Raw genomic sequence first — 27958 nt, 5'->3', positions numbered from 1 at the left:
AATCATAGAATCATAGAATATCAGGGTTGGAAGGGACCCCAGAAGGTCATCTAGTCCAACCCCCCGCTCGAAGCAGGACCAATTCCCAGTTAAATCATCCCAGCCAGGGCTTTGTCAAGCCTGACCTTAAAAACCTCTAAGGAAGGAGATTCTACCACCTCCCTAGGTAACGCATTCCAGTGTTTCACCACCCTCTTAGTGAAAAAGTTTTTCCTCATATCCAATCTAAACCTCCCCCACTGCAACTTGAGACCATTACTCCTCGTTCTGTCATCTGCTACCATTGAGAACAGTTTAGAGCCATCCTCTTTGGAACCCCCTTTCAGGTAGTTGAAAGCAGCTATCAAATCCCCCCTCATTCTTCTCTTCTGCAGGCTAAACAATCCCAGCTCCCTCAGCCTCTCCTCATAACTCATGTGTTCCAGACCCCTAATCATTTTTGTTGCCCTTCGCTGGACTGTCTCTAATTTATCCACATCCTTCTTGAAGTGTGGGGCCCAAAACTGGACACAGTACTCCAGATGAGGCCTCACCAATGTCGAATAGAGGGGAACGATCACGTCCCTCGATCTGCTCGCTATGCGCCTACTTATACATCCCAAAATGCCATTGGCCTTCTTGGCAACAAGGGCACACTGCTGACTCAAGGATAGGAAGTTGTACGAGGAGTAATGGTCTCAAGTTGCAGTGGGGGAGGTTTAGATTGGATATTAGGAAAAACTTTCACCACCCTCTTAGTGAAACACTGGAATGCGTTACCTAGGGAGGTGATAGAATCTCCTTCCTTAGAGGTTTTTAATATTTATCTGTCTTGCGGATGAGGACGTAGTTCTTATGAGCACTATTACCCCATAAGATTTTTTGTTAATCAGAAGCATTTTACCATAACTGGCCAGGGTTATATGTGAGAAAAATGCTCAAATGCCTGCAATCTGAATATTGTTTTAAATGTGCCACAGTGTACCAAAGTGATTTCAGATCTGTACAACTTCCTATCCTTGATCACTGACATACTGGCCACTACATGCCCCCACCTGAATCTTCCTTCAAAGGTCACCATCGTTCATAGATGTCCTGTGCCAGATAAAGTACCGGGATAGGAAAACAGACCAGTTGGCACAAGCCACACTCAAAGTCCAACTAACAGTGACATAAGAAGCTCTGTGAGCCTATTTCACCTCTACGACTAAAAGGCTTTTACTCTGCCTTACGATCTGCTAAATCAAGATGTGAAGAACTATTCCAAACTGTAAACTATTCCAAACATCAAATTACCCTGACTGTCTATAAACAACCTCAAAGCCTAACACCGTTCACTGAGGAGAGCTCTCAAGCTAACCTGAAAAAAATCAACAGAATTCCTACTGACCTCCCTGGTATCCATGTTATAAACTGCAGAGGCATACGATAAATAATGTTATCAAACACATTTAGCCACTTGACTTTCCCTCTGCTTTCTAATCCACCACTGTTGTGACTACGTCTAATATTCAAAACATCCAAATAGTTTCAAATAGCTGCCATTAAAAAAAACAAAACAAAAAAACCCTAACTTGTCAAATAAACGTTCCCTTCTTCACCCATTCCCCATCAAATAAGGAATTTCATCCTCCTCCCCAAAACAACACCGAGCCGACTTGCAGGACAAGCAGTAATTAGTCCTGGACCAGTGACAGCTTCAAAGTCCAGTGTCTCATGACCCACCAGGGCTTGAAGTGGGTACTTCATATCATTAGAAAGTCAAGAATCCATTTTGGCAGTGGTATAATGCTTATGTTTCTATACCTCTTAGAACATGAAATATCAGGCTTTAATACTGCAAATGATGTCTCAAGAGGATGATACTGGTTATTTTAGAAGATTCTGAATGAAATACATTAAACATAATTTATTCTCTTCCTGAGATTTTTACATTTGGACCCACGATCACCTGGCTTTACAGGCAAAGCAATATGGAAAAGCAGCATCAATAAATTTTTTAACACACAAATATTTTTATGCATAATATTTGGCATATACAAAATCCATGATGGAGTGCTACAGTATACAGGGTATTTTTAGAATTTATGCAACCTAATTTACTCATCGCTTTGCTACTTCTAAAGCCAACTTCAAACTTATGCCAATAAAACCTTGTAGCACACTACCATGTATTCCATCTATGTAAATTTACCTCACTGCCATGAAAAGCAGTACATCCCATTCCTACAGCTTTTCTACTCCTGGAGATATTCAGGAATAGTTATTCTTTTTTAAATTCACACCCTTCCCTACCAGAATAACATTCATATGTAATCAGGCCTAGTATTTAGGTTGCAAAGTTTTGAGTAAGTAAGGACTTGTCTACACTGCCACCTTACAGCGCTGCAACTTTCTCGCTCAGGGGTGTGAAAAAACACCTCATGCAGGTGGTTTTTTTACAGTGCTGGGAGACCTCTCTCCCACCGCTGGTGCCGCAACTACACAGCTACTTCCATGGCCCCAGCATGGAAGAGCACTTTTGGCAGCATCTCACTCCTGATTCTACAAATGTAATGAAAACACTGGGGGTCAGCCACTGGACTAGGCCAGCCGCTGTGAGCTGGAATTCTGTCTCAAGCAGTGGCCCTCTGAAGCAATGCCATGCCCACAGAAGGAGGAATGCCCTGGCTGTGTCCAATAGTGGAGCATTTCAGTAAGTTATGCAGACCAATATTAAGCCAATTTGAGAGTGACAGACATCAGTTCAGATAACATAAGTGACTACTTAAGCAGGGTGGATAAAAATCAATGCTTTTTAGATTAAAATAATCAGATTTTAATTAAATATTCAATTAAATAATACAGTAATAATTTAATTTAAATCAATTTGTACATTAAATTAATTAAATGTATTTTTAAAAAATAAACCTACTTAAAACCGACACTCTATGTTAAGGCCTAAACTTATTATAATCTATTAAATCTTTTAAATTAAATACAACAAAAACTAATTGTGACAGGTTCGGTCACAGAGACCCCCTTGGGACTGTCACCTGATGTGCTGAGACTACCTCTGAGCCCATTTTCTTTGCCAGTTTGGGCCTTCAGAACCCTGCCTTTTCGAGCCAGAGACGCCAGTCTGCTCCAACACAGGCTCAGGGTCTGAACCATGCCCTCAAAGCTGCAAACTTAACTGAAAACAGCTTAAGAAGTGCTCCTGTCTCCAGCACCCAGATACCCAGCTCCCAATGGGATCCAAACCCCAAATAAATCTGTTTTACTCTGTATAAAGCTTATACAGGGTAAACTCATAAATTGTCCGCCCTCTATAACACTGATAGAGAGATATGCACAGCTGTTTGCTGCCCCAAGTATTAATTACTTACTCTGGGTTAATTAATAAACAAAGTGATTTTATTGAGTACAACAAGTAGGATTTAAGTGGTTTCAATTAATAACAGACAGAACAAAGTAAATTACCAAGCAAAATAAAACAAAACACGCAAGGCTAACTTAATACACTAAGGATCTAGTTACAAATACTAACTTCTCACCCCAGATGTTATCTCAGGTACAATCCTTTTCAGACCAATGTTGTAGTTTATGGTCTGGGTCCAGCAATCACTCACACACCCTTTGTTCCAGTTTCTTTCAGGCATCTCTTTGGGGTGGAGAGGCCATCTCTTAAGCCAGCTAAAGACCAAATGGAGAGGCTTGCAGACCCTTTATAGTCTCTCACTTGTGGGCAGAAACCCCATTGCTCTTCCGCAAAATCACAGCAACAAGATGGAGTTTGTAGCCTCCTGGGCAAGTCACATGTCCATGTATGATTCAGCTTTTTGCAGGCCAACACCACTGTTTACATGTTAGTTTGAACAGATGTGAACTTGTGTCTCCCAAAGTCCACTGTAGTTAAATACTCCCAATTACTTGAATAGACCTTTCACAATGTTGGCCAAACCTCCCTTATGTGTTTCCTACAGCAAACACTTCAAATACAAGCACAGAGCCAATGCTCATAACTTTAGATATAAAAATGATACATGCATACAAATAGGATGAATATATTCAGTAGACCATATGTCACATGGCATATCTAGCATAAAGCATATTCCAGTTATGTTATATTTACACTCATAAGCATATTTCCATAAACATATAAAGTACAATGCCACACTAATATTAAAGAAGTTCATGTTTGCTACCAAGTTTTAAAGAAAGGCAAACCAAAGAACTGGTAGAAATGACTGGCTAATTGCCTAGAAACAGAGTTTTGGGTAAGTGCTAACCACTTTTGATGGCAGTAACCTCTCTTCTGCAGGTTCAGAGAGAATATTCTCTTCATTTCATCTTATTCCACTAGTTTAATTCAATGACTAGTTCATTCAAAGCTAAGAAACCAATTGTAAGTTGAAAAAACAGGAGAGCTTGTTTTCCTCTTCCAATCTATAAATAAAAATTAGACATCAAAGGATGAAATCTATTAGTTCTAAAATCTTGAAGGATATGGTGAACAGAAAGAATCAATTCATTAACTACAGATACTAATTCCTTTAATAAATCAGTTAACTTTAAATGAAAAACATGTTCTGATAAACTTCTTGATAAATTTTTTTATTTATCCAGCACTTTTAAACTAGTTTTATTTAATAAAAAAGCATGCTTTTTTGTACATTTTGCACTGAATTTGAATTATATCAAAATAGTTTGACACAAATCACAAGTTAAAAAAATATTCATCATCTAGAAATACGTTATTCATCATTTTCTAACATAATAAAAAATGTAAAAATGTAAGAATTAAGAATCGTAACTTACGATACAGTAGAACCTCAGAGTTACTAACACCAGAGTTATGAACTGACCCATGAACCACACACCTCATCTGGAACTGGAAGTACTCAATCAGGCAGCAGCAGAGACCAAAAAAAGAAAAAGAAAAAAGCAAATACACTACAGTACTGTGTTAAACGTAAACTACTAAAAAATAAAGGGAAAGCAGCACATTTCTTCTGCATAGTAAAGTTTCAAAGCTACATTAAGTCTATGTTCAGTTGTCCACTTTTGAAAGAACAACCATAATGTTTTGTTCAGAGTTACGAACATTTCAGAGTTACAAACAACCTCCATTCCCAAGATATTCGTAACTCTGAGGTTCTACTGTACATAATTGCTCTAATAACTGTGTATAGATACACTGTATCTTCCTGGTTATCAAAAAGAAGTACCAGACAGTGCAGAATTGCAAATCCAGCTATTTTAATTATTACCAAATAATGAGAATCAAACTTTCTTTAGAAAAATAACTAAAAAGTCCAAATGCAAAACATGATTCAAATTGATTATTTAAATCAAGGTTTCCTGCTTGCTTTTTTATATCATGATTAAAATCGATGATGTAAATCACTTTGATTTAAATCCGTCTACCCTATACTTAAACCTTTGTAAAAAATTCAAACTGAACTTTTAACATTTTCATAAAAGTTCAGCTAAATATTTTGTTTTCTGTGGTTTCCTTTGTACTTCTTGATTTAATCTGGAAGCAAGAGTACTGAAATAGCACAAATGTGACTGGACTTTGGTATCGAGGAACATAGTCCATGATATTCAAGGAGCTTGAAAATTTAACAGTCTGAATTAAAGAGATTTTATAATATTACCAATAGGCCAGAAATGTCTCACTGAAATATTATCATCAGAGGAAGATTATACTTTTAAAACTTCCTTAATGAAAAATGAGGGTACATCACTCCAAATGAGCAACACTTTGGAAGAGTGCCCCAAATGTTCAAATCTGGGTCCCTGAACTTAGGCTCCTAAATCCATAATTAGGAACATAAATACAAGTAGTTTGATTTTCAGAAATGGTGAGCATCCACAAATCCTACCGAAGTCAATAATCAAAATCAGCTTTAAAAATCAGCCCAAATAAGATAAGCTGAACTGGCACCCATCTTATTTTTAACATAGAAGTATGGCCTTATATAGGTGCTCTCATCTTTAACACAAAGGTGCCACCCAACAAGATGACAGACAACATAAAATGCTCTCTCTCAGGCCTTGTTTACACTGGCAAGTTTCTGCGCAGTAAAGCAGCATGCTGCGTTGTAACTCCCGAGGTGTACACACTGCCAAGCCACTTAGCACGCAGAAACTGCGCAATTGCAGCGCTGTAAAAATCCCACCCCGACGAGAGGTGTACAGCTTTCTGCACTGGGGCTACAGTGCTGCAGTGCCAGAATAGACACTGTGGTCGATTACAGCGCTGCGACTGGCCTCCGGGAGGTCTCACCATGCCTGTTCTCACCTCTCTGGTCATTGGTTTGAACTCTACTGCCCTGCCCTCAGGTGACCAACTGTCAGCCCCACCCCATAAATTTCTTTGAAATTTTGAAAGTCCCCCTTCCTGTTTGCTCGATGATGCGTACAGTGGTCTCAGTGCATCTTTCCAGGTGGCCATGCCTGCTCCATGCACCAGGTGATCCCCTGTTTGGAGCAATGCCGAGCAGCTGGACCTCATCAGCATTTGGAGAGAGGAGGCTGTCCAGTCCGAGCTGCACTCCAGCCGTAGGAATTATGACACCTACAGACAGATTTCATGATGCATGACAGAAAAGGGCCATGACTGGGACACACTGCAGTTCAGGGTCAAAGTGAAGCAGCTGCAGAATGCCAACCAGAAGGTGCGGGAGGCAAACCGCTGCTCCGGTGCTGCGCCTACGAGCTGCTGGTTCTACAAAGAGCTGGACGCGATACTCAGTGGCAACCCCACCTCCTCTGCGAAGACCACTGTGGATACTTCGGTGGCTTGCGTGCCAGTCAAAACTGGACTGAGCCAGGAGGAGGAAATCTTGGATGAGGATGTGGAGGGGGACCCAGAGGCAGAGGCTGACTCGGAGGTCAGAAATGCATGCAGCCAGGAGTTCTTTTCTACCCCAGACGAGGCTAGCCAGTCACAGCAGTCGGATCTTGACGAAGCATAAACAGGAGAGGAGGCCCCTGGTAAGTGGATCTGATTTGGGGAATTGCTGAAGTGAATTGTTGGGGGCAGAAGGGTTGCAGAAAGCAGGCTCGTCTCCCACCATTTGCCTAGTCTGAGTGGCGGAACAAGCTGTTGATTAACTCCCTCACTTCACGGTAATCTCTCTCAGAGATCTCCAGGAAACTCTCGTGGAGATACTGGGCAATCCGCTGCTGCACGTTCTTCAGCAGAGCTGCTTTGTTTCTTGCCCCATTAATGGTAACTTTCCCGCACCACTGTGCCGTCACAGAGGAGACGACCATTGCTGCACACAGGTGAGCTGCATAGGGGCCAGCGCTGAAGCCGCAAGCTTGGAGAACACCCTCCCTTGATTCCCTGCTCACCCTCAGCAGCGAGATATCTTCCATAATTATCACCTCCTGTGGAAAGTGTGGGGACAAGAATGATCATCAGACCGCCCCTACAGTCCTGGCTTTCTCCAAGAACTATGTGCCCAGTGTACAGCAGGGTCCGGAAAGAGTGATTTACCCTGCCCCTGTGGCTACTCACCATTTTGGGGGTCTTGTGGCTCATGTGTGCTTGCCTGGGGCCAGCCAGTTAGTGACAGGTGTGTGAGCACTGGCTGTGTTTTAAAACACTGAATCAGTGTTGTGTCGCAAACAATACTGCTTCTGTAAAATGTTGCATTTAAACTGCACACCGATGACCTTGGGAGCCCAGCCTCCCTCATTGTTCTCGGTGGCTGAATGGCTGCGCAGAATTAGACAGCGGCCAAGAAGAACTAAGGAGGACTTTCTGCGTGATGTTATGATGCGCTCCGCCGCCAAGAAACAGGAATTGAAGGAGTGGCAGGACAGCGAGAAGAGGGACCGAAAGGAGAACGTGGCACATCAGATTGAAGCCACAGAGCAGCTCTTCAAGCTTATGGAGCGCCAAGGAAACAAGCTCCAGGCAATACTAGCTCTTCAAACCGAGCAGCTCGGCACCCGCCCTCCTGTGCAGCCGCTGTCGTAAAACTCTTTCCCATGCGCCCCCCAGACAGTGCCAACACACTCTTATCAACCTCCTGGCTCCAGTGTATACCCATGGTATTCCACTCCTCCCCCATCACAGTCCAGCACTGCAGACTCCCACTAGCCACTGCATGCAACACCCATCCCTCTGCAGTTTGGCACTGCTGAAGTACAGTACCCACTGCATTGTACTCCAAAGGAAAAGGCTGGATATGATCCCTGGACATACACAAATCTTTAGCCGTCCTGGGACCCTTCCTCCTCCTGGGACCTTCCCTTCCCCTATCCCCCTCACTGCTGATGGGTTTTTTTGTTTGACTCTTTCCTCTGGTTGTTGTCTTTTAATAAAAGAATTGTGTTGGTTTGAAAGCAATCTTTATTCTATTAATTGAAAGCAAAAAGAGGACTGCAAAGCAACATACAATTACGTTAAACCCACATATTGGATCTTCTGCACCAATCACCTCCTAGCATTACAAGCACTGCATTCCCGAGCATATCAACAAATATTAGTGGCTTTCAGCTTTAAATTGCTGCCTCAAGGCATCCCTGATCCTTATGGCCCCACGCTGTGCCCCTCTAATAGCCCTGCTCTCTGGCTGTTCAAACTCAGCCTCCAGGTGCTGAGCCTCTGCAATCCAGCCCTGAGTAAAGCTTTCACCCTTCCCTTCACAAATATTATGGACCGTACAGCATGCCGCTATAAGCATAGGAATATTGTCATCGGCCATGTCCAGCTTCCCATAGAGGCAGGGCCAGCAAAATTTTAAATGGCCAAAAACACACTCAACAGTCATTCTGCACTTGATCAGCCTGTTGTTGAACTGCTCCTTGCTGCTGTCAAGTTGCCCCGTGTATGGCTTCATAAGCCACAGCATTAAGGGTAGGCGGGGTCTCCCAGGATCACAATGGGCATTTCAGTTTCCCCTACGGTGGTCTTCTGATCTGGGAAGAAAGTCCCTGCTTGCAGCTTCCTGAACAGGCCAGTGTTCCAAAAGATGCGTGCATCATGAACCTTTCCGGACCAGCCTGCATTAATGTCCGTGAAATGCCCACGGTGATCCACAAGCGCCCGGAGAACAACTGAGAAATACCCCTTGTGATTAATGTATTCGGTGCCTAGGTGGTCTGGTGCCAAAATTGGAATATGTGTGCCATCTATTTCCCCTCCGCAGTTAGGGAAACCATTTGTGCAAAACCATCTATAATGTCATGCACGTTGCCCCTTCACGGTCTTTCGGAGCAGGAAGTGATTAATGGCCCTGCACACTTCCATCAACATGAATCTAGCGGTAGACTTTCCCACTCTGAACGGATTATTGACCGATTGGTAGCAGTCTGGAGTAGCCAGCTTCCACAGTGAACACAGAACATAAGAATGGCCATACTGGGTCAGACCAAAGGTCCATCCAGCCCAGTACCCTGTCTACTGACAGTGGCCAAATGTCAGGTGCTCCAGAGGGAGTGAACCTAACAGGTAATGATCAAGTGATCTCTCTCCTGCCATCCATCTCCACCCTCTGACAAACAGAGGCTAAGGACACCATTCCTTACCCCTCCTGGCTCATAGCCATTAATGGACTTAACCTCCATGAATTTATCCAGTTCTCTTTTAAACCCTGTTATAGTCCTAGCCTTCACAACCTCCTCAGGCAAGGAGTTCCACAGGCTGACTGTGCGCTGAGTGAAGAAGAACTTCCTTTTATTTGTTTTAAACCTGCTGCCCATTAATTGTATTTGGTGGCCCCTAGTTCTTATATTATGGGAACAAATAAATAACTTTTCCTAATTCACTTTCTCCACACCACTCATGATTTTATATACCTCTATCATATCCCCCCTTATTTTCCTCTTTTCCAAGCTGAAAAGTCCTAGCCTCTTTAATTCCTCCTCATATGAGACCTGTTCCAAACCATTTTAGTTGTCCTTTTCTGAACATTTTCTAATGCCAGTCTATCTTTTTTTGAGATGAGGGGACCACATCTGTACGCAGTATTCAAGATGTGGGCATACCATGGATTTATATAAGGGCAATAAGACATTCTCCGTCTTATCCTCTATCCCTTTTTAAATGATTCCTAACATCCCGTTTGCTTTTTCGACTGCCGCTGCACACTGCGTGGACGTCTTCAGAGAACTATCCAGGATGACTCTAAGATCTTTCTCCTGATTAGTTGTAGCTAAATTAGCCCCAATCATATTGTATGTATAGTTGGGGTTATTTTTTCCAATGTGCATTACTTTACATTTATCCACATTAAATTTCATTTGCCCATTTTGTTATCCAATCACTTAGTTTTGTGAGATCTTTTTGAAGTTCTTCACAGTCTGCTTTGGTCTTAACTATCTTGAGCAGTTTAGTATCATCTGCAAACTTTGCGACCGCACTGTTTATGCCACGTGCTTCTCCAGTAACAGGGCAGCTCTCATTCTCGTGTCCTTGCACCACAGAGCAGGGACGAGCTCATCACACAGTCCCATAAATGTGGCTTTCCTCATCCGAAAGTTCTGCAGCCACTGCTTGTCATCCCAGACGTGCATCACAATGTGATCCCACCACTCCGTGCTTGTTTCCCGAGCCCACAAGCAGTGTTCCACTGCGGTCAGCACCTCCATGAATGCCACAAGCAATCTCGGGTTGTAGCTACTATGCATGGCAAGATCAATGTCAGACTCCTCTTGCCTTTGTAGTTTAAGGAATAATTCCACTGCCAATCGTGATGTGTTGGTCAGAGTGAGCAGCATACTGGTCAGCAGTTCGGGATCCATTCCTGCAGCCCAAAGAGGCATGGTGGGCAGTACAAAAACTGTTGAAAGATGGTGCCAAATGCGGATGGAAGCACAGGGATTTCTGTGATGCGAAGCGATGCATCATGGGTCATTGGGACAGGATCCAGGATGCCCTGCGACCCCCTCCACCTTCCCACAAGTCTTAGCGGCAGAAGAGAAAGGTGCTCTGTGGGATAGCTTCCCAGAGTGCACCGCTCCGAATACTGCTGCAAGTGCCGCAAGTATGAACACACTATTGCACAGGCAGCTGATAGTGTGAACACACAACTGCAGTTTCCCTTCAGTGCTCTCTGAGTGGCGCTGTAACTCTGCCAGTGTAGACATGCCCTCATTCTGAACACCACTTTAGCGTCTCAGAAAAACTGCAGGTTTCTAGCATTCAACTGCAGCCAAGCTTCTTGAGTCAGTATGAAGCATTGAATGCTGTGACTTGTAGTTTCTGCATGCTGCATTTCTGTATTAAGGATCCAGCCCCCGAAAAGTTACTTAATTCATTAATTTCATGAAAGACCCACCAACTGTCAAAACTTATACATGATTTTAAAACCATAAAAACGGAGTTCAGAGCTCTAATATAAGTGCCTGAGGCTCAACCCTTATGTCCATATTTAGGCACCCAAACATAAGTGCCTGATTTTTAAAGGTGCTGAGAACATGCAGCTCCCATGGACTGTTACAGAATTTGTGGGTACTCTAAACTCAGCACTTCAGAAAATAATTCTGCTTATCTTCAGGTGCCTAAATATGATCCCTTTGAAGGGGGGCATATCCCTCTATTGATCGTGAAGGAGTAGATGGGGGGGGCACATCTGCTTATTGAACTGGGGGTTGCTGTGGGGGCAAAGGGTGTATCCCCATACTGAACAGGGGGTCTATAGTGTGGAAGGAGCACGTATCGCAATATTCAACCCAAGGACCTGTGAGGAGTAGTGGACGTCTCCCTAGATTGTACACAGGGCCCTGGCCGAGGCAGACCATATCCCCAACTTTACATAGAGTAATGCGGGGGACACAGTCCCACACTGAACAAGAGGCCTTGCAGGAAAATGGGGGTATCCCCGTACTGAACAAGGGGCCCTGTGGGGGAAGGGAGTGTACCTCCAAATTAAAGACGAGGTCCTAGACCCATAGTGAAACGGGGGCCCTGTGGGCAGGAGGGGAGGGGAGGGGGCGTCTCCCCGTGGTGGGAAGTGGCGTACGTCCCTACTCAACACGGCGCCGCGTGTGGGGAGGGGGCGCATCCCAGTACCGCTCCACAGGCCCCCGGGAAAGCGAGAAAAGGGGGGAGAGAAAAGGGGGCGTGCCGCCGTACTGCCGCCGGGGCCTCGTGGGGGAAGGGGGCGTATGCCCGGTACGTGTCCCCAGGCGGGGGAGGGGGAGTATCCGCCGAGCCGCTCCCGAGGCCCGTGCGTGCGGGGAAGGGGCGTATCTCCCTACTGAACGCTGGGCCCCGTGGGGGGGAGGGGGCGTAGCGCCGTACTGAATGCGTGGCCCGTGGGGGGCGGAGGGAGCAGATGCCCCATACTGAACCCGGGGCCCCGTTTGGGGACGGGGAAGGGACATATCCCCCCGTGAACGCACAACCCTAAACATACAGGCGGGCGCTCACCCCTTTCACCTCAGGGCGGTACCACACCCGTGCGGGCGGGGGACGCCAGGCGATGGAACATTCCAAACGGTTAATACGACGCTCTGAGGAGGAGTTTTCACCCCTACGTAGTAGCCCAGCCCAGCTCAGCCCTAGGTCCACCCCGCGCTCTGCCTGGGAACGAATGTCCGTCAGTGCGTGGGCAGGGGGCGGGTCTAAGGGGTCGATGTCAGCACGGTGCTGGATTGGGAGAGGGGCGTGAGTGTCATCGCTCTTCCCACAATGCATTGCGTACAATTTGAGCCCCATCTTGAGAGAGGGGAGTGAGCAGTTTGAATTTGAGCTCCCTCGGTGCCTGAGTGCGGAGCGCACCGAGCGGGGGCTGGGCCCAACGCTGCTCGATACCCCGCCCCGCCTGCGGGCCGGGGGTTGCTCCCGTCGCTTGGCGGAGCCTCGGGGACGGTGTCTCGGCTGTCGCCTCTGGGACTGTCTGGGGTCGCTGCGCGCGGGCTCGTTCCTTCCAAGATGCGCCTGGTGCTGATCTCCAGGTAGAGACTACAAGAGACGGGGCGGGCGGGGGAGCCAGGGGGCCTGGCCTCACCCGGCCGCCACTGCTGTGGTTCCTCTTCGCTCAGGGACTGACTGGCTCTCACACGAGCGGCCTGCTCGCCCGCCCAGGAGCCCCGCGGCTGCCGGACGCCGCCACCCCGGCGCGCTGCGAGGAGCAGGAAGCCTGCTGGAGAGCTTCGCCTGGTACTGCCGCTGCGGCCGCACTGCGAGGCCGAGGAGGCCGCTTGGCTTCAAGAGGGGAAAGCGGAGGCCTGGAGCCCGGTCACCACAGCCCTCTGTCCGGCGAGAGGGAGGAGGCTTGCTGAGGGGCCCGCAGCTCTGCGGAAGCGGGAGGAAGAGGAGGAGCCCAGCCGACCACCAGCCCGGTGTGGTGCCCGGTGAGCTTGGGGCTCTGTGGCTGATCCGGACGCTTGAGGAGGGAGCCAGAGGATGTATAATAGCGTTTGGGTCTCGGCCAATTGATCGTGACAACCTTCGCCTCTCCCTCGGACGGGCTCGGACTCTGCCTTCTCCCCGGGGTGCAGACAGCTTCACCCGCGCTGGCAGAACTCCCTCCCCAAGGAGGCACCATGTCCAAGATGCCGGCCAAGAAGAAGAGCTGCTTTCAGATCACAAGCGTGACCACGGCCCAGGTGGCCAGCAGCATCACTGAGGACACTGAGAGCCTGGACGACCCAGACGAGTCCCGCACCGAGGATGTCTCCTCCGAGATCTTCGATGTGTCACGGGCCACGGACTACGGCCCGGAGGATGTCTGCGAAAGGAGCTCCTCCGAGGAGACCCTTAACAACGTGGGTGACGCCGAAACTCCCGGTGCTGTCTCCCCTAACCTTCTCCTGGATGGGCAGCTGGCGGCGGCGGCTGCTGCTGCGCCTCCGCCGACTGCTGCTAACGGGGGGGCCATGCCCAAAAGCACCGCGGTGCCCCAAGTGGCTGCTGTCCAAGTCCCCTCCGCGGCGGCAGGAGGCAGCAGTGCTCAGATTTCCGCTCCCGGGACCATGCCTCAGACGACTGCGGCCGCATGCAGTTCACGCTTCAGGGTGATCAAGCTGGATCACGGTACAGGGGAGCCGTATAGGCGGGGACGATGGACGTGTATGGAATATTACGACCGGGACTCGGACAGTAGTGGCGTCCTGGCCAGGACTGGGGATTGCATTAGACATAGCAGCACCTTTGAGCAGGCTGCTCAGGAAAGAGACAGTGGCTTGGGTGCCACGGGGGGCTCCATGGTAATGTCAGCGGTGCCAGCATCGGCACAGGGCCCAGAGTCCCTAGCTGACAGCTCCCTTACTGCTGTGTCACAGCTGCTCCAGGCGGAGAAAATGAACCAGCCCTCTTTACAGCAACCTAATTTTGTCATTGGGCAGCAACAGCAGCTGCAGCAGCCCATAGGCGGGGCCATTCCTCAAAGTACTGCTCAGCCAATGTATTCTGGAGCTACAGTAACAAGTCAGCAGACTGTGGTGCTGCCGCAGCAAACCCAGTCACAGGTAAATGCACAAAGTGTTGTACAGGGGGGACCTAACGGGAAGGGTATGCCACCTCCGAATGTAACAGTAGCCCAACAGACCATGCCCATGTCACAGCAGCAGGTACAGCAAGCAAATGTACCAGTGACTCAACCTCAGCAATTTGCTTATCCTCAGCCCCAAATTCCACCAGTGCATCTACTGCCAACACAAGCTTCTGGCCAGACAGAATACATGCAACACATGACAGTTATGCAGAGTCAAGGAACTATTCAACAAGCTACTACAAGCTCTGTTCCAAGTACTGGGGCTTCCAGCCTTCCTGTGGGCCAGGTGGCTGGCCAGAATCCTTCACCTGTTGGAGCACCGATGATGGGAGTTTCACCACAGCCTAGTGAAGCAGTGGGACAGGGATCAGGATTGATGCAGAGTGGCCAGACCCCACCTAGTCAGACTGTCATACCGCAACCAGGAGGTGTGGTGCAGCAAAGCATTGGACATACAGGGGTTGTGCAACAGAAATCCATGACTCCGCATCAAATGGGTGGAAGTAGTCAAGTGTCTGGAATGCCTAGCGCTCCTCATGCTATAGTGTCTGGAGTTCCGAATGTGCCTGCAGTTGTGCCCGGTACAAGTGTGCCTAGTGTGTCTACCACTTCTGTTACTATGCCAAATGTCCCTGTTAGTTTAGTTCAGTCACAGCTGACCAGCCATACATCTGTCAGTAGGAGTACCAGTGTGGTTCAACAACATGTTGGACTTTCACTAATGCAAGGCACAACTAATGTACTTACAAATCTGCCACAATCCAACCTTGGACAGTTTCAGAGTCAGACTCAACCTTTAGTAGGCCAGATTGATGATACTAGAAGAAAATCAGAACCCCTACCTCAGCCACCACTTTCTCTCATTGCTGAAAGTAAGCCTCTTGTGAAGCCTCCCATTCCAGACACTCTAACGAATCCTCTTCACTTACCTGCAACTACTCCTATGAACAGTCTTGCAAGCTCTGTATTTGGCATATCTATTCCTGTTGATGGTGATGAAGACAGGTATGAACTATTTTATTATAACTTTAAAAATTCATGTAACTACTTGTTCTCCTACATGTAGTTGGCAGGTAACAAGTAAGTGTGTGTGTAAAATACATACATATATATATATATATATATATATATATATATATATGAGGAAGTAGTTCTTAGCCCATCTCTTTGAATGCATTTCAAAGCTGTCAACTGCTAATAGGTGGGAGAAAATGGCTTAATTGCTATATTGTAGTAGTTAAAAACAACAACAACAAAACCACTGTACTCCAGAGACCACCCAATGTGTGGTGTGTTTTGGTTAATTTGAAGAGAACTAGCATTAACCATCTTCCCTGATTGCAAAGATCATACAAATCAAGTTCAATAGCAGTATAAATTAGGAAAATACTTATATATTAGCATAATTTAAGCTTTTTTGGATTTATTTTATATAGTGGTCCAGTGACTTGAACAAAAGTGACCCTCTCTCTACTTTTAGAATAACCATTCTTAGGGAATCTCTTATCCCCTCGTAGACATTAACTTAATCAATAATGGAGAATCATTTTGTTAAGCAATATTGACTGGAACAGTCATATCTTATTAACTTTAGTAAAGGGTACAGTGAGAGCATTATATCAATTGATTTGTGTGAGTTGCAAAGTGTTGGGTTTTTTTCTTTCTTTTTCCTCTGATGTAGATAGACTTAATATTCCTTAAAGTATACATATTTTAAAAAAACAAACTAAAAACCTATGCTGTACGTTTTGCTGGATGGGTAAAGTTCTGTGACCTAAACTAATCTAATATATGCCTGAATTTGAAGGAGGCTTTCAGGGAAAGGAGTGTGTTAAGGGTTGAAAATGATCTTGGTGGGGCAACCTTGTGATGTAAAGGGAGCTAAATACATTGTTACAGTTCAGATTATTATGAACAAGAAGACAGAAATGTGTATAATATGCCTATCGTTCTTCAGGGAACCAGAATAACCATTTCAAAATGAAAAATATTCTCATTCAAAGACATGTCATGCAACAGTACACACATCTAGAAAAAAGTACCAAGCTTTGACATGTAAAAATCTGGCTTGTGCAGAGTAGTACTAGTAAAAACTTGCTCTCATGTGGGGGAAGGTAGAGCATAATTTCAGCAGCTCTCTTATAAGGTATAGTTTTAAAATCCATAAGAGCTTAATCCAAAACACTGATTTCCAGTTTTTTTTTTAAAGGGGAGGGGTTTCAGCATCAGGTTATTAACTGTGAAATATGTTGGTACAAAATCTGAAAACTCCTCCAGGCACAATCTGATGTACTGTGTAATCACAGTATAATGGGCTTGGGGGTTTGATGACAAGTAGAACAAATTCTTATAGTCATTATCAAAACTATGAACTGCTGACTGTTTGTTTGTTGATAAACTCTAAAAGTTATCAGATCTTTGGAAGTCTGTTACCTTAAAAGATTAACTTTATTATAAGTCACTGTAGTGACTACCATAAAGCTCAAAATAGCTTCCACACTTCCAAAAGACTTCACATTTGTTGTGGATATTCCCTTAGCACTTTTGCTACAGTGAAATCTTACAGGATGCCTTTTCTGCCTCTTCAACTTCCTTGCCTCATGTCATAACTTCTTTGGGAATCTCTGTAGGAGTGCTTAACAAGATAGTACTAATGCAATGAAGACCGTTATCTGTACCTTTTTTCAAAAGATTTTGTTTTTAAGGGAGAAATACTTTGTTCAGAAACTTTTAGTTATTCCTATCTAAAAGTAAATCTGCAAATAAGAACTAGGAACTGACAGTTATATTCTAAACATCCTCTTTTCCTGTGTTAGTTTCTATGCTGAGTACCCCAATTTCTGTGCTTCTCTTAAGGAGCCTATATTTCTCAATCTTTTATTTCTGCATGGTGTGACATGAAAGTATATTCAGCGTCCATGACGTTGCACTAACCAAGGAAACCTATGAAATTTGAGGCTAGCTTTTAGTGAAGGTAAAGTACTGGATATACTTCATTGCGTGGGTGTTTAAAGCCTTTTTGAACCCTATAAACAAAGACCCCATTCCTTCAAGCTGTTATAGCATACAGCTATAGAGGTAGAGATTTCAGTGGGGCTCTGTGTAGGAGTCAGTCCATATGGGACAGTTTGCATGCTTGAGGCCTAAGAAATTAAATAACTTGCAAAATCTTATACAGTTCGCATAAGAAAGCACAAGATTTGTCTTTGTGTACAAATGCCATAACTGAACAGGACTTGTTTACTTTGTTTCACAGCACTCTTTGTACAGATAATGTTACTGTTTCTCCTGTGCAGATGCTTTCCCTGTTTGTGTGTCTTTCATGCAGCAACACAGAAGAGAAACTTTTTTTTTCCAAAAAAAACCCTAGGAAAATATTAATGGGAGAAGGGAAGGAAGAAGTTGCTGGGGAAGTGGGGGTGGGGGGTGGAAGTTGCATATAATACAAAAATGGAAGTAATTCCAGGTAATTGATGAGATCTGAAGTTGACAGGGTGCCTTTAACTGAATACAGTTCACTCTTGTCCCAAGTAGGCCAGTTCCGTGCTTCAGTGGCCTTCCATGAATGTACATTCACAAGCATTTTATATGTTGGGGCAATATTAACAGGAGAAGACTGAATTCAGGGGACCTAAAAGAGGTAAACTTTATGTTGAATGCCTTTATCCTTGCCAGTGGAGCATTTCTTGTGAATCTTAACCCTATTTACAGGTCGCCTAGAACAGTCAGCAAGCTAGACGCTGATGGATCCCTTTTTTTCCGAGCAGTCTTTTTGTAACAACTCAGATTTTTTTAAATGTAAAGTTTAAATTTTGGAGGGTCAAAATCTGCCTTCAGTTAACACAGTATAGTACAATGGACTACAGTGGAGACTGCATAGCGGAAAGAATTAGGCTTGGAGTGTTATATAGTCTAACGCTGGTGTCAGTCATTCAGTGGAGGGGGCCAAATTTCCATTTAAATCATGGTACATGGGCTAGAGTATAAATTTAGGACAGCCTGCTTCCCTCAAACTACAGAAAAAGTCCAGGGGAAAATATGAATGGCCCTTGTGTAGTAAACCAGTGCTTAGCTATTTGTTCAGTACCTTCTTATTGCATTCGTTATCACTTGGTAGGAAAACCATGTTTGCTTTCAGGACCACTGCTATTTTTCTTCTTCCTTTCTCTTTCTTTCCGTTTTGAATGTTTTCCTCTGTTTTCTTGGTTCAGTTTTTCCTTCTCAGGAACTTAAATTCCAACCTACTGTGGGCTTCACTTGCACCCATTTTACTGCTAAAATGATCAGCAATGAAATAGTTTGACCTTGAAATGTCATAATTGGGCTTAGAGTTGACAGTGTGATTGAAATTAATAAGAGTTTTTAGCGTTTACACTTTGAATCATTGTTTCAGGCTGCCTGCAGACTCGGGAAGCTAACACTATTAGTTTACACTTGGCACAGTGCAGGATTTGAAGGATTTTTTTTTTTTGCAACCATAAGGGCTAGAAACTTCTAAAAATGAACATTTAATTTTCGTATCATTTGATCATTATGGTTCATGTAAATACATCAAATGGTTGGATGTTTGATACCTCTGATTAAATTACAGCACTTGTAGTTTGACAAAAGAATAAATTCATTATATAGGTAACTTTTTAAAAGAATCTCAAATGTTGGTCTTTCAATGGTTCATATGTAGCCCTGCATATACAGGGTTTCTGTTTATTTTGTAAGCTGTTACATATTTAAATGTAACTGTTTTTAAAGTTAAAATGGGATGGATAGGATTCATACAAACTTTAATTTGTATGCAGAGTGACGTAGCATCTGTGCAGACAGTATGAAACTGTGTCTTAAGGTGTATTGTTACTGATGGACTATATACACCAGATCTAAAATGTTTCTTGTAAGGTGACAAGCAGCCTGTAGTTTGGATCTGTTTTTTGGTAACCCTTACTTAATATTTTTTCTTTTACAAGATTTTGAAAAAATCAATTGTAGCTAGTCCTACTGTTGACCCAGTGAATAATGAGGAAATGATTAGTCAGTGAAGCTCAGATGTCAGGAGCGAGGGATAGAGAAATGTTGGTATGCAACAAAGATTTAAAAAACAAAAAACCTTACTGATTTTAGCAGATGCTTTTACAAAGAGGGGAAAATGCTTTAGACTGCAGATACGTCTCATAACTTGCATAACAAACAGTTTTGGTTCCCTTCTCCAAATTAAGTCAGTGGACTGAATAAAATGCAATGATATTTGAGGATGGAGGAAATAGTACATTTAGTCAGTATGCTAGATCTAAGTGTTGAAATCCCCATATATGTTGGGGAAATGAAGAAAATGTCAAAATTTAAAAAGAAAATTCCAGCTGGTCTTTCATTTTTAATTTTTAAAAATAGTACAAATTAAAGTTCTTGGTGAAATGAAGTTGCAGATCTTAATAATCTAGTGAAATAGTCCAGTTAAATTGGACTTCTGAAATATAATGTCTTGTTTTGGTAGAGGTGCGGAAAGGTGGATACTCAAATCGTGAAGCTGTCTGTTGGGTCCAAATTTACATGCTAGCTTAGGACTGTGTTTTGGCACTTGAAAAAATATGTTGCCACTCTTAAAAGAATACATTATTGAGAGAGCTTGTTCAAACCTCCTACATGTTTGGCAGACTTCTGGAGCAAAATATTACCAGGCATGTTGGAAAAGGAGCAGAGCACAGATCATTTTCCAGAGATAGCTGACCAATGTGAACAGCACAGGCTATATTCCAGGAACTCTAATGAATGGCTGCAATTGTGAACTGTCAGCTACAGCAGCTAGACTGTTGAAAACCTGATTGTAAGGACTCTTCATGGAGTATATCTCTCTATTTAGTTAAATGGCTTATTTGTATAGCGTGCTAATTGTTGCTAATAAAGTATTATAATTAGTAAAACTGAGCTCTTGAGGCCTCATTCATAGTATAAGAACAAAATCTTGCATTGGCATTAACATAACTTTGATAAGGGTCTCTTTATTTTTCTTTTGGAATAGAGCATATAATATGCACCCTGAGTAATGCATAAAGGATTATGCAAATAGATACCAATAGACAGTGCTTGAATTGTACTGTTGTTGAATACTGTCCCTCTTTTCTCTTTGTTCTTAAGTCTACTAGGACTTCTCTAACTCCACCACAGCTGCAGAGCTTAATGTTTTCAGTCTCTCAAATCAGAGGATCTCACCTAAGTAGAGCTGAAGGAATATCTATAGGTGTATGCAAAAACCAAATATGGGCAAGTCCTGTCTCAAGCAATGAGTGTCTTCGAGTAGATCAGTGTTCCTCCTCCTGTCTCCATGATGAAAATAGATTTTGAAAAGCGCAGTTAAAATAGAACTAAATTTCAATGAACAAAAATCAGCCATACCAAATGGCATACAGATGCTAACACATCTTTATTTCAAATTGTATGAGGTCAGCACCAATGAATACATGAATTTTTTTTTAGATAAAATAAGATTATACAACCAATTTAAAAGTAACTTTCAATAACATTTCCTTCAAAAATGAGATGCAGTCATGATTTACAAATCTTTTTAAAAGGAAATTGTGGACCTGAATACTTTTTAAAATTAGCTAACTTTAAGTCTCAGTTTTCCACGGCATAGTGTTTGAAGTGTCCTGAGAACTCTTTAAAATTCATATATACTTTGTAAGGGTCTTTGCTCCCTTGTTTTATGAGGGTCTCTTGAGCAGTGGGGAAAGTGGACAAAGGTGCTGTCAAATGAAGAAAGTAAACAATTAAATCCTATTTTAGACTTTTCACTGAAGTCTTTAGCTGTAACAGACAGAAAAATAAAAAATTGTTATTGATGGTGTCCCTAAGGGATGCACGTGCTTTTTTTTTTCCCCCTGGCTTTCCCTTCTAGATTCTTCTGATCAAATACTGTAGGTTTATCAAGCTTCTTTCATCCCAATAAGTTCTACAGTACTCCATAGATAGCTACTTTAGCTATTTCTTTCCTTATTCTCTCTAATAATCTGTTTGCAGAAGTAATGCTTAAGTGTTTTTAGGAGAGGAAGTGAAGATCTATAATTAAAAAAATGACTGCCTGCTTACATTCTCCAGTCAGAATCCAACTACCAGAATTGGAATTTAGCCCAGACGCTGAGTTTCATTTTTATGAGAAGTACTGCAGAATCTCTTGTGACCACAGGTGCCATTGTAGTGAAGAGAAACAATTTGATGTTCCCTACTAAATGTGTTGGTGTGTGGGGTTTTTTTGTTGTTTTTGTCTTTTTTTTTTTAATCTTTCATTTATGATATGAATACTGTGTTTTTAAACTTTCAGTTGGTGCTTCAGATAGCAATTTCCAATCTTGGCATTCATGGAACTGAATAACGAGTTTTTGCTATTTGTCAGCATATCAGAGTTGTCTGTGCTTATTGTATATGTCAGCAAGCGTTAGCTATAAGAAATTTTAGGGATCTCTTTCAAATAAATAGAAAACAGTTCTTTAAAAATGTATGCGCGCACAGAAATTGCAGCAGGCATCATGCAAACACTATGAAGTGTGACCATTTTGTAGTTGTGTTGGATAAATCTTGATGACAAACTACTGCAGTTGGCACCCTAGCTGACAGTTATGAGTAGAGGTAAATGCTTTCAGTTATTAAGAGTGAACTGTTATCTCCCAGAGATGGCTCTCCCAAGTTAAGAGTGATAACTGTTGAGGTGCAGTGTAAGGCTGTATTTTCACTCCCTGTTCTATAAAAGTTCTTTGGCATAACGAGAACTTCCACTTCCATCAAATCTGTATTCTTCATGAGCTCAGAAATATGGTAACTTATTGAAGGAATGGTATGCTTTGCTATATATATCAACTGTGCCAACCTAACAGTAGGCCCGTAAGTCTGGCTGTTTGCTCATCATTCTATCACTGTATGAAAGACCAGTGTTGAGAACAACCACCAACAGTCTAATTGTTGTTTGTCAAAAGAATTCCATATTTTCCCTTAGTAGAGGTTGGGAAGGAATTCACCACCACTCAAGTCTCTGAAGTTACTGTAAACTAATTGCATCCATTCTGTCCTTACTCCTTGATTTGAGAACATTTTCATAGTGCAAGTGTAACTGAGGAGGAGATATGAGAAATGTTAAACTGATCAATGATGGAGGATTGTACTTCTCTTACTGTATGTGGTAGCAGCTAACTATCAGAGAGAGTCTCACATGCTTTGCAGTAATGGTTGTGAATTTAAGCACAGATAGAGTCCAGCAGAAACACACAAGTCCTGTCTCCCCAGCCTCAGGAAGAAGTGAGGGGGGAGAGGGGTGGAATGGAAAAACGGTAGTCCGCAATCTGATCTTTATCTGCATAAGGTGCTGTGTTTTAAGCTCTGGTTGCCTCTTAAGAGATGTGGACAACTGACAGTAGGTGGAGCACAGTGCTGCTCTTGTTACACTAGCTATGCTAATAGAAGTTGAAATTTGATTTTCTCCAAATAGTCTCTGATGTTAACCCTGTGAACACCTCTGCAGGTAAATTCATTTGCTATAACTCTGGCAAAAAAAAATGCAAAGCTTACATTTTTATTTGAATAAATACTCATAAATTGTTTTCACATAGTTTTATACAAAAGCAGTTTATACAGGATTTATCAGCTACTCTGAGTTGTTGCATACTTCTGCACAAGCAAGATAGTAAACAAAATGGAAGCTCCAGCAGTCCTGATTTTCTTGTTGTTCTTCCCACTTCTGATGTTAACTGAGGACTAAATTAGTAGAGCAAAAAAGAGGAATAACAAATCCTAAGAGTATTTTCCTGTTGCCTTAATATGAGCTTCAGCAGAAAACTTTAACAGTTCAATTTCTTTCACTGAGAATTAAAAAGAATAAGACCACATCTGGATTTATTGACTATTTGGATTGTCCAGTAAATTTCCCTCACTCCTGTAATTGAAAAATGATTCCCTTTCAGTAGACTAGTTATTCAAATTCCTTTGTACAATGCACTTATAAATACCTATAATGCCAGCTCTTCATACCTTGTGTTGATATGAGGTTTTGACTGCAGCAGACATAATGGCAGAGTATCCTTTAAGTATAGGTCAGTGGGTTTGAAGTCCTAAATCCCATATTACTGAAACACAAATAAAATATTCTAAGAATTATAGTAATCAATTTTCAAGTTACATATTTATTTTTCTTGTACCTCACGTTACTGATATACCCTTGGACTATACTTACTACCCTGTCTACAAATGAGTGCTTTTTTTTTTTTTTTTTTGTATATTGACATGAGAAGACATTGAACCACCAGATGCAGAAATCTACAGCAAAATGATGTTTAAACTCTTACTCTTTCAAATTGGCAAACTGAGGTAGCTAGCCAACTGTTGGCTTAAGTAAACCATTTCAAAATGCCTGTCCCTTGTTTGGTTTTTGTTTTGTTCTTTTTTCCTTCAGATATAAAAGCAAGTACTTTGCGCTACTTACTATCTGCAGTATGTTTGACAGGATTCTAAGAGGCAGAAGTGAGAACTACAGTTAAGGATTGTTACAAATGGCAGTTGACTGAAATTCCCTCACTTTGTGAAGTGACAAGACTTCTTAATGGAATTCAACTAACAACAAATTTTCCCAGTTCTTAAAAAATGGACTTTCTACAGCCAGTTGATAGTCTGAGGCCTACATCTATACATTGTAGCCATAGGAATAAACAGCAATGAATTTTAACTTTGCTCTTAGTTGATACTATTTCAATCCAGCTCTGTCAATCTAGTGATGGTAGCAATTAGCAGAGCTATGTACTGGGACAGTTTATCTGGTCTTGTTGACTTCCTGCATCCATTTGGTAACCAAAACAAAGCTTCAGGCTTCGATACAATTAAAGCTCACGTGCAAGCCAGAATATTTGTTCTATTTATCAGTATTGTGTGCAGAATTTTTTGGGGGGTGGAGGTGGAAGCAGAAGGGATAGTTGTCTCCTTGTGCATGTAATGCACATAAGCAGGATCATATCCCCTCCTGGAGGAGATCTTCTTAGATTCTGGTAAACACAGCTCTGTTGCAGTACTTGCCACAAGTGATTTTTAACTTAATGTGAGACAGATGGTTTTTCACAGCTTATTCTTCTGTAATTATATCCTTGGATGTCCTCCTCCATCTGGAAAAGTGAGTATCCATGGAATAATAGACAAAGACTGACATGATGATTTACCCTGCCTTGGTCTCAAAGGGTTCCTTCCCAATTTAAAGAAGAGTCTCTTCTTCTTCTTTACTCCCTTCCCCTACTGGAAGTTGATAAATGTTGGAAGTTGAAATAAGTGACTCAACTCCAAAATAGATAAAGGAAATGGAAGAGCTGATGCCAGCATCTCAAGGGGCCAAACTGGAAAGCCAGTGAAGCTGGCTTTCACTGAACTTCCTCGTGCTGCACACATGAGCCAGACTGTTTGTTTGATTTTAATCCCTGCTTAGTGGTTGTGATCCCTTCTCAGGATGGAAACTTGTTTCTTCTCCAGCACCTTTCTTTGAGATCCAGGAGAAAGGTACAGGCTGCTGGTAGGGCTGAACAATTTCCATCAAAAACAGAATTAAATGCTACTACGAGGTGATTAGAATTGTATAGGGTGGGGTGCGATGGGAAGCAATGGGGCCCTTGGGGAACCGAGCCAGCTTCCTACTATAGTAAGCGCCCAGAGCTCCTAGCATCAGAGTTCATCCTGCCCTTTGCTTATTTCCTTCTCCAGTTCTCTGAATGAAGCCCCTTTTATCCAGTCAAAGTGCTTCCTTCTCTGCTTTCTGAGGCAGCCACTACTGCCCCAGGTACTAGTGCTGCTGGCACTCCCCTGCTAATTGGGGAGACACTTTGTCCCTAGAAAAATTGGAGGGGTCCTAGGAGGGGTAAGTCAGTCTCTTTAAATATCAAGCTTTATTGAATTATTTGGGGGGCTTTTTTTATGGTTTGATCTGTAGCAGAACTATCTGAGATTTTGTCACTAAATAAGACTTACGAAGCAATATAATATTTTTTCCAGTTGAAACTTCTACAAAAACAGTACGATCCTCTTGTATGGATAACTTTAAGGGCTCTGTTCTGCTCCCAATAAACTCAGTTGCAACACTCCTGCTCATCATGGCCTAGTTTGACCAATGGTCATACTAAACCAGAATACTGCTATAAGAATACAAAGTTTGCAAGACTCTGAACTCCTGTTGGGTGTTCCAAGGCAAGTACTCTGAGCAGGATGGGTTTAAGGTCCTGGCTTAATAGGATATGTAACTGATTTCTCCTAATGAAAAGTGGAAATACCTGCATTTTGTGTTTTGGAACTTTATTAAATCTTCATTTGCTCATTCAGTTCTGTTCAGCTTTCTCCTCTAGCCCATCCCATTTACCCTCTTTGCAGTCTGTTTTACTGTTTTGATAAGTTTGGAACTTTGTAAAAAGAAAGTAGGTTTCACATTGCAGTCCGTGAATCAAATAGATAAAGAATGAAATATTGACTTGAAGAGGAATGGAGAAAGAGCTCAGATATTAAGCTTGTAAACATACTTATTCTCTGTGTATATATAAAGTCTGCTGCAGTTTCCACGGCATACATCTGATGAAGTGAGCTGTAGCTCACGAAAGCTCATGCTCAAATAAATTGGTTAGTCTCTAAGGTGCCACAAGTACTCCTTTTCTTTTTGCGAATACAGACTAACACGGCTGTTACTCTGAAACCAGATTTCATTGTAATCTTACCTGACCCATGACCAAGTACTTGTATAATGTAGTTGGTGTAGGAGCTAATCCAGGGAGGCCCAGTGTGCCACCTGAAGGCCTTATGTAACACGGGTGGTTTTCTCAGCCCACGGCTACTCACCTGAATAATTGCAAGCTATTCTTGCTGGTGAATTCAGCTTATTGTTTAAATAATTCTCATTCTCTTTAAGAAGAGAGATAAGTTGGATGGTTCAGTATCTTTTATTGAACCATCTGCTGCTGCTGAGACATGGTTTTGAGCTACGTAGAGCTCTTCAGCTGACCAGGCTCTGAGACTCGGTGTTGCAGTTTTTAATGCGGATGTAGATGTACCCTAAAACTCTCATCTTGTAACTTCCTCTACTTCAGTCTTCCAAACTTATTTCCTCCCTCATTCAGCCTCAACAAGTCCCTTCCTCAATCAGCTGCAGTTTTTTAAAATAAAATCAGGATGCATACCTACCAGAGTAATGTGATCTGGGGGCTCAGTATTTCTGTTTGCAGTACATCAGGACCAAAAACCTCTGGGACTTTATATTTGCTCAGTTTTTTATGTTGGGCTGTGGTCTCTGGGATATACCTCACACTGGACACCATCCCAGTATTGTATCTGATCTCTAATAGGGGAAAGGTGGATTTTTAAAAGGGAGACTTGATATTCCCCAAGTCAAATGGCTTCCTCTTTTCCACTGCTGCACCCCCTTAACCTCTCCTCTTCACCCCCCCCCTTTTTTATATTACATGGCTCAACAGTCTAATACACTTGCACAGTGATAGTAGTTCAGACCCGTTCATTAGGCACACATTTTGTTATGTCAGTTTGTGGGTTAGTTTTTCCTGTGGGGTAGCTCTTCCTGTCAAGTTAGTTCTTTTCTCTTGAACAGACCAAAACTAACCTACCTTGAATATAGCAGAAGAAGACTGGAAAGTGCTTTCCAATATATTTGCAATTTGTGTAAAATGCCCTTAAAAAGCCCTGTTCTTTTATAGGTTATCAATTTAAAAATAGATGAAGCTTGTGAAATACACATGTTGTGGTTATAAACCATAAGTTTCATATTTAATAATAGCAGGTTTTGATATCTGCAAATATGCATTCAGGATTGTAAGTAGGTGACTGTTTAAAATCACTTCCTGAGGAAGAGGGTTTTTAGCACTTTTTTTTTTAATGCACTTGTTGTATAGGGGAGACAGAAAAGAGCTTTAAGACTTACCATTTGTACAGCATGAGCTGTCATAGCTTATCTAAAATGGAGAATTTAAAAATGGCATTGTTTGTATCTTTGAAGCATCTATTTAAAAATGGCATATAGTAGCTTAATGTATCCGTCTTCCCAGTTTAGGGGTTTTTTTGTCATAACACTTTTTGTGCTAAACTTTTTAGGTTGCATATGTTCGAATATGAGAACACAATACTTCGTTGGATGAACAATTTCTGATATAGCATCTTTCAGGCCAAATTCAAAACTCCTAGGGACAATAAATGACACATGCTGGCCAATAATGACCAGGAACTGTAGTATGTATGGGGCTTTTTTTAAAAAAAGTAAATACACCAAGTAAATCCTCTAGGTTGCTGTAGGAATCAAATGACAGTTTTACCTTGTGTGCACAAAAGTTGATTTATTTTGCATACAATTGTGATTTGATATCTTTCCTGATCGTTAAGTATTTATTCAACACCTTTCTTTAATCTGTTCTCATGTGGAATCCTGTAGAGACTTTTAATATGGTAGGTTCAGAAGGGAAAGGCTATATACCAGGGTAAGTAGGGGGTTTTTTGTTTTTGTTAAACAAAGTCCTCTGAATTACTTTAGAAGAGCC

The 27958-nt window shown here is 42.6% G+C and overlaps 2 protein-coding genes across 3 annotated transcripts in view; one reads left to right on the top strand and one right to left on the bottom strand.

Moving 5' to 3' along the window:
- LOC311525882 (uncharacterized protein) overlaps positions 1–12531 on the bottom strand; it is a 103819-nt gene extending 91288 nt beyond the window's left edge. Inside the window, exons 1-3 of one of the 2 annotated variants that reach the window (XR_014712882.1) lie at positions 12356–12531; positions 4780–4852; positions 3392–4407 (exon numbers count right to left, since the gene is read on the bottom strand). Coding sequence is in view for 1 of the 2 variants with exons in the window: in XM_084638291.1 (XP_084494417.1) it covers positions 4780–4830 (51 nt within the window). In the remaining variant the exon portion in view is untranslated. Of the gene's footprint in view, positions 1–3391; positions 4408–4779; positions 4853–12355 lie in introns of those variants that run through there. The other variant, XM_084638291.1, reaches the window with a different exon arrangement.
- Positions 12532–12666: 135 nt separating this feature from the next.
- The window catches only part of TSC22D2 (TSC22 domain family member 2), a 35481-nt gene continuing 20189 nt past the window's right edge, over positions 12667–27958 (top strand). Inside the window, exon 1 of the mRNA XM_084638290.1 lies at positions 12667–15428. Coding sequence (XP_084494416.1) covers positions 13474–15428 — 1955 coding nt within the window. The 5' untranslated portion in view covers positions 12667–13473. The remainder of the gene's footprint in view (positions 15429–27958) is intronic.

Source organism: Lepidochelys olivacea (assembly GCF_965140295.1).
Source record: "Lepidochelys olivacea isolate rLepOli2 genome assembly, chromosome: 9".
Classification (NCBI taxonomy): domain Eukaryota; kingdom Metazoa; phylum Chordata; order Testudines; family Cheloniidae; genus Lepidochelys; species Lepidochelys olivacea.
The sequence above is the reverse complement of the archived record's forward strand: the minus strand, read 5'-3'. Positions and strand labels throughout refer to the sequence as shown.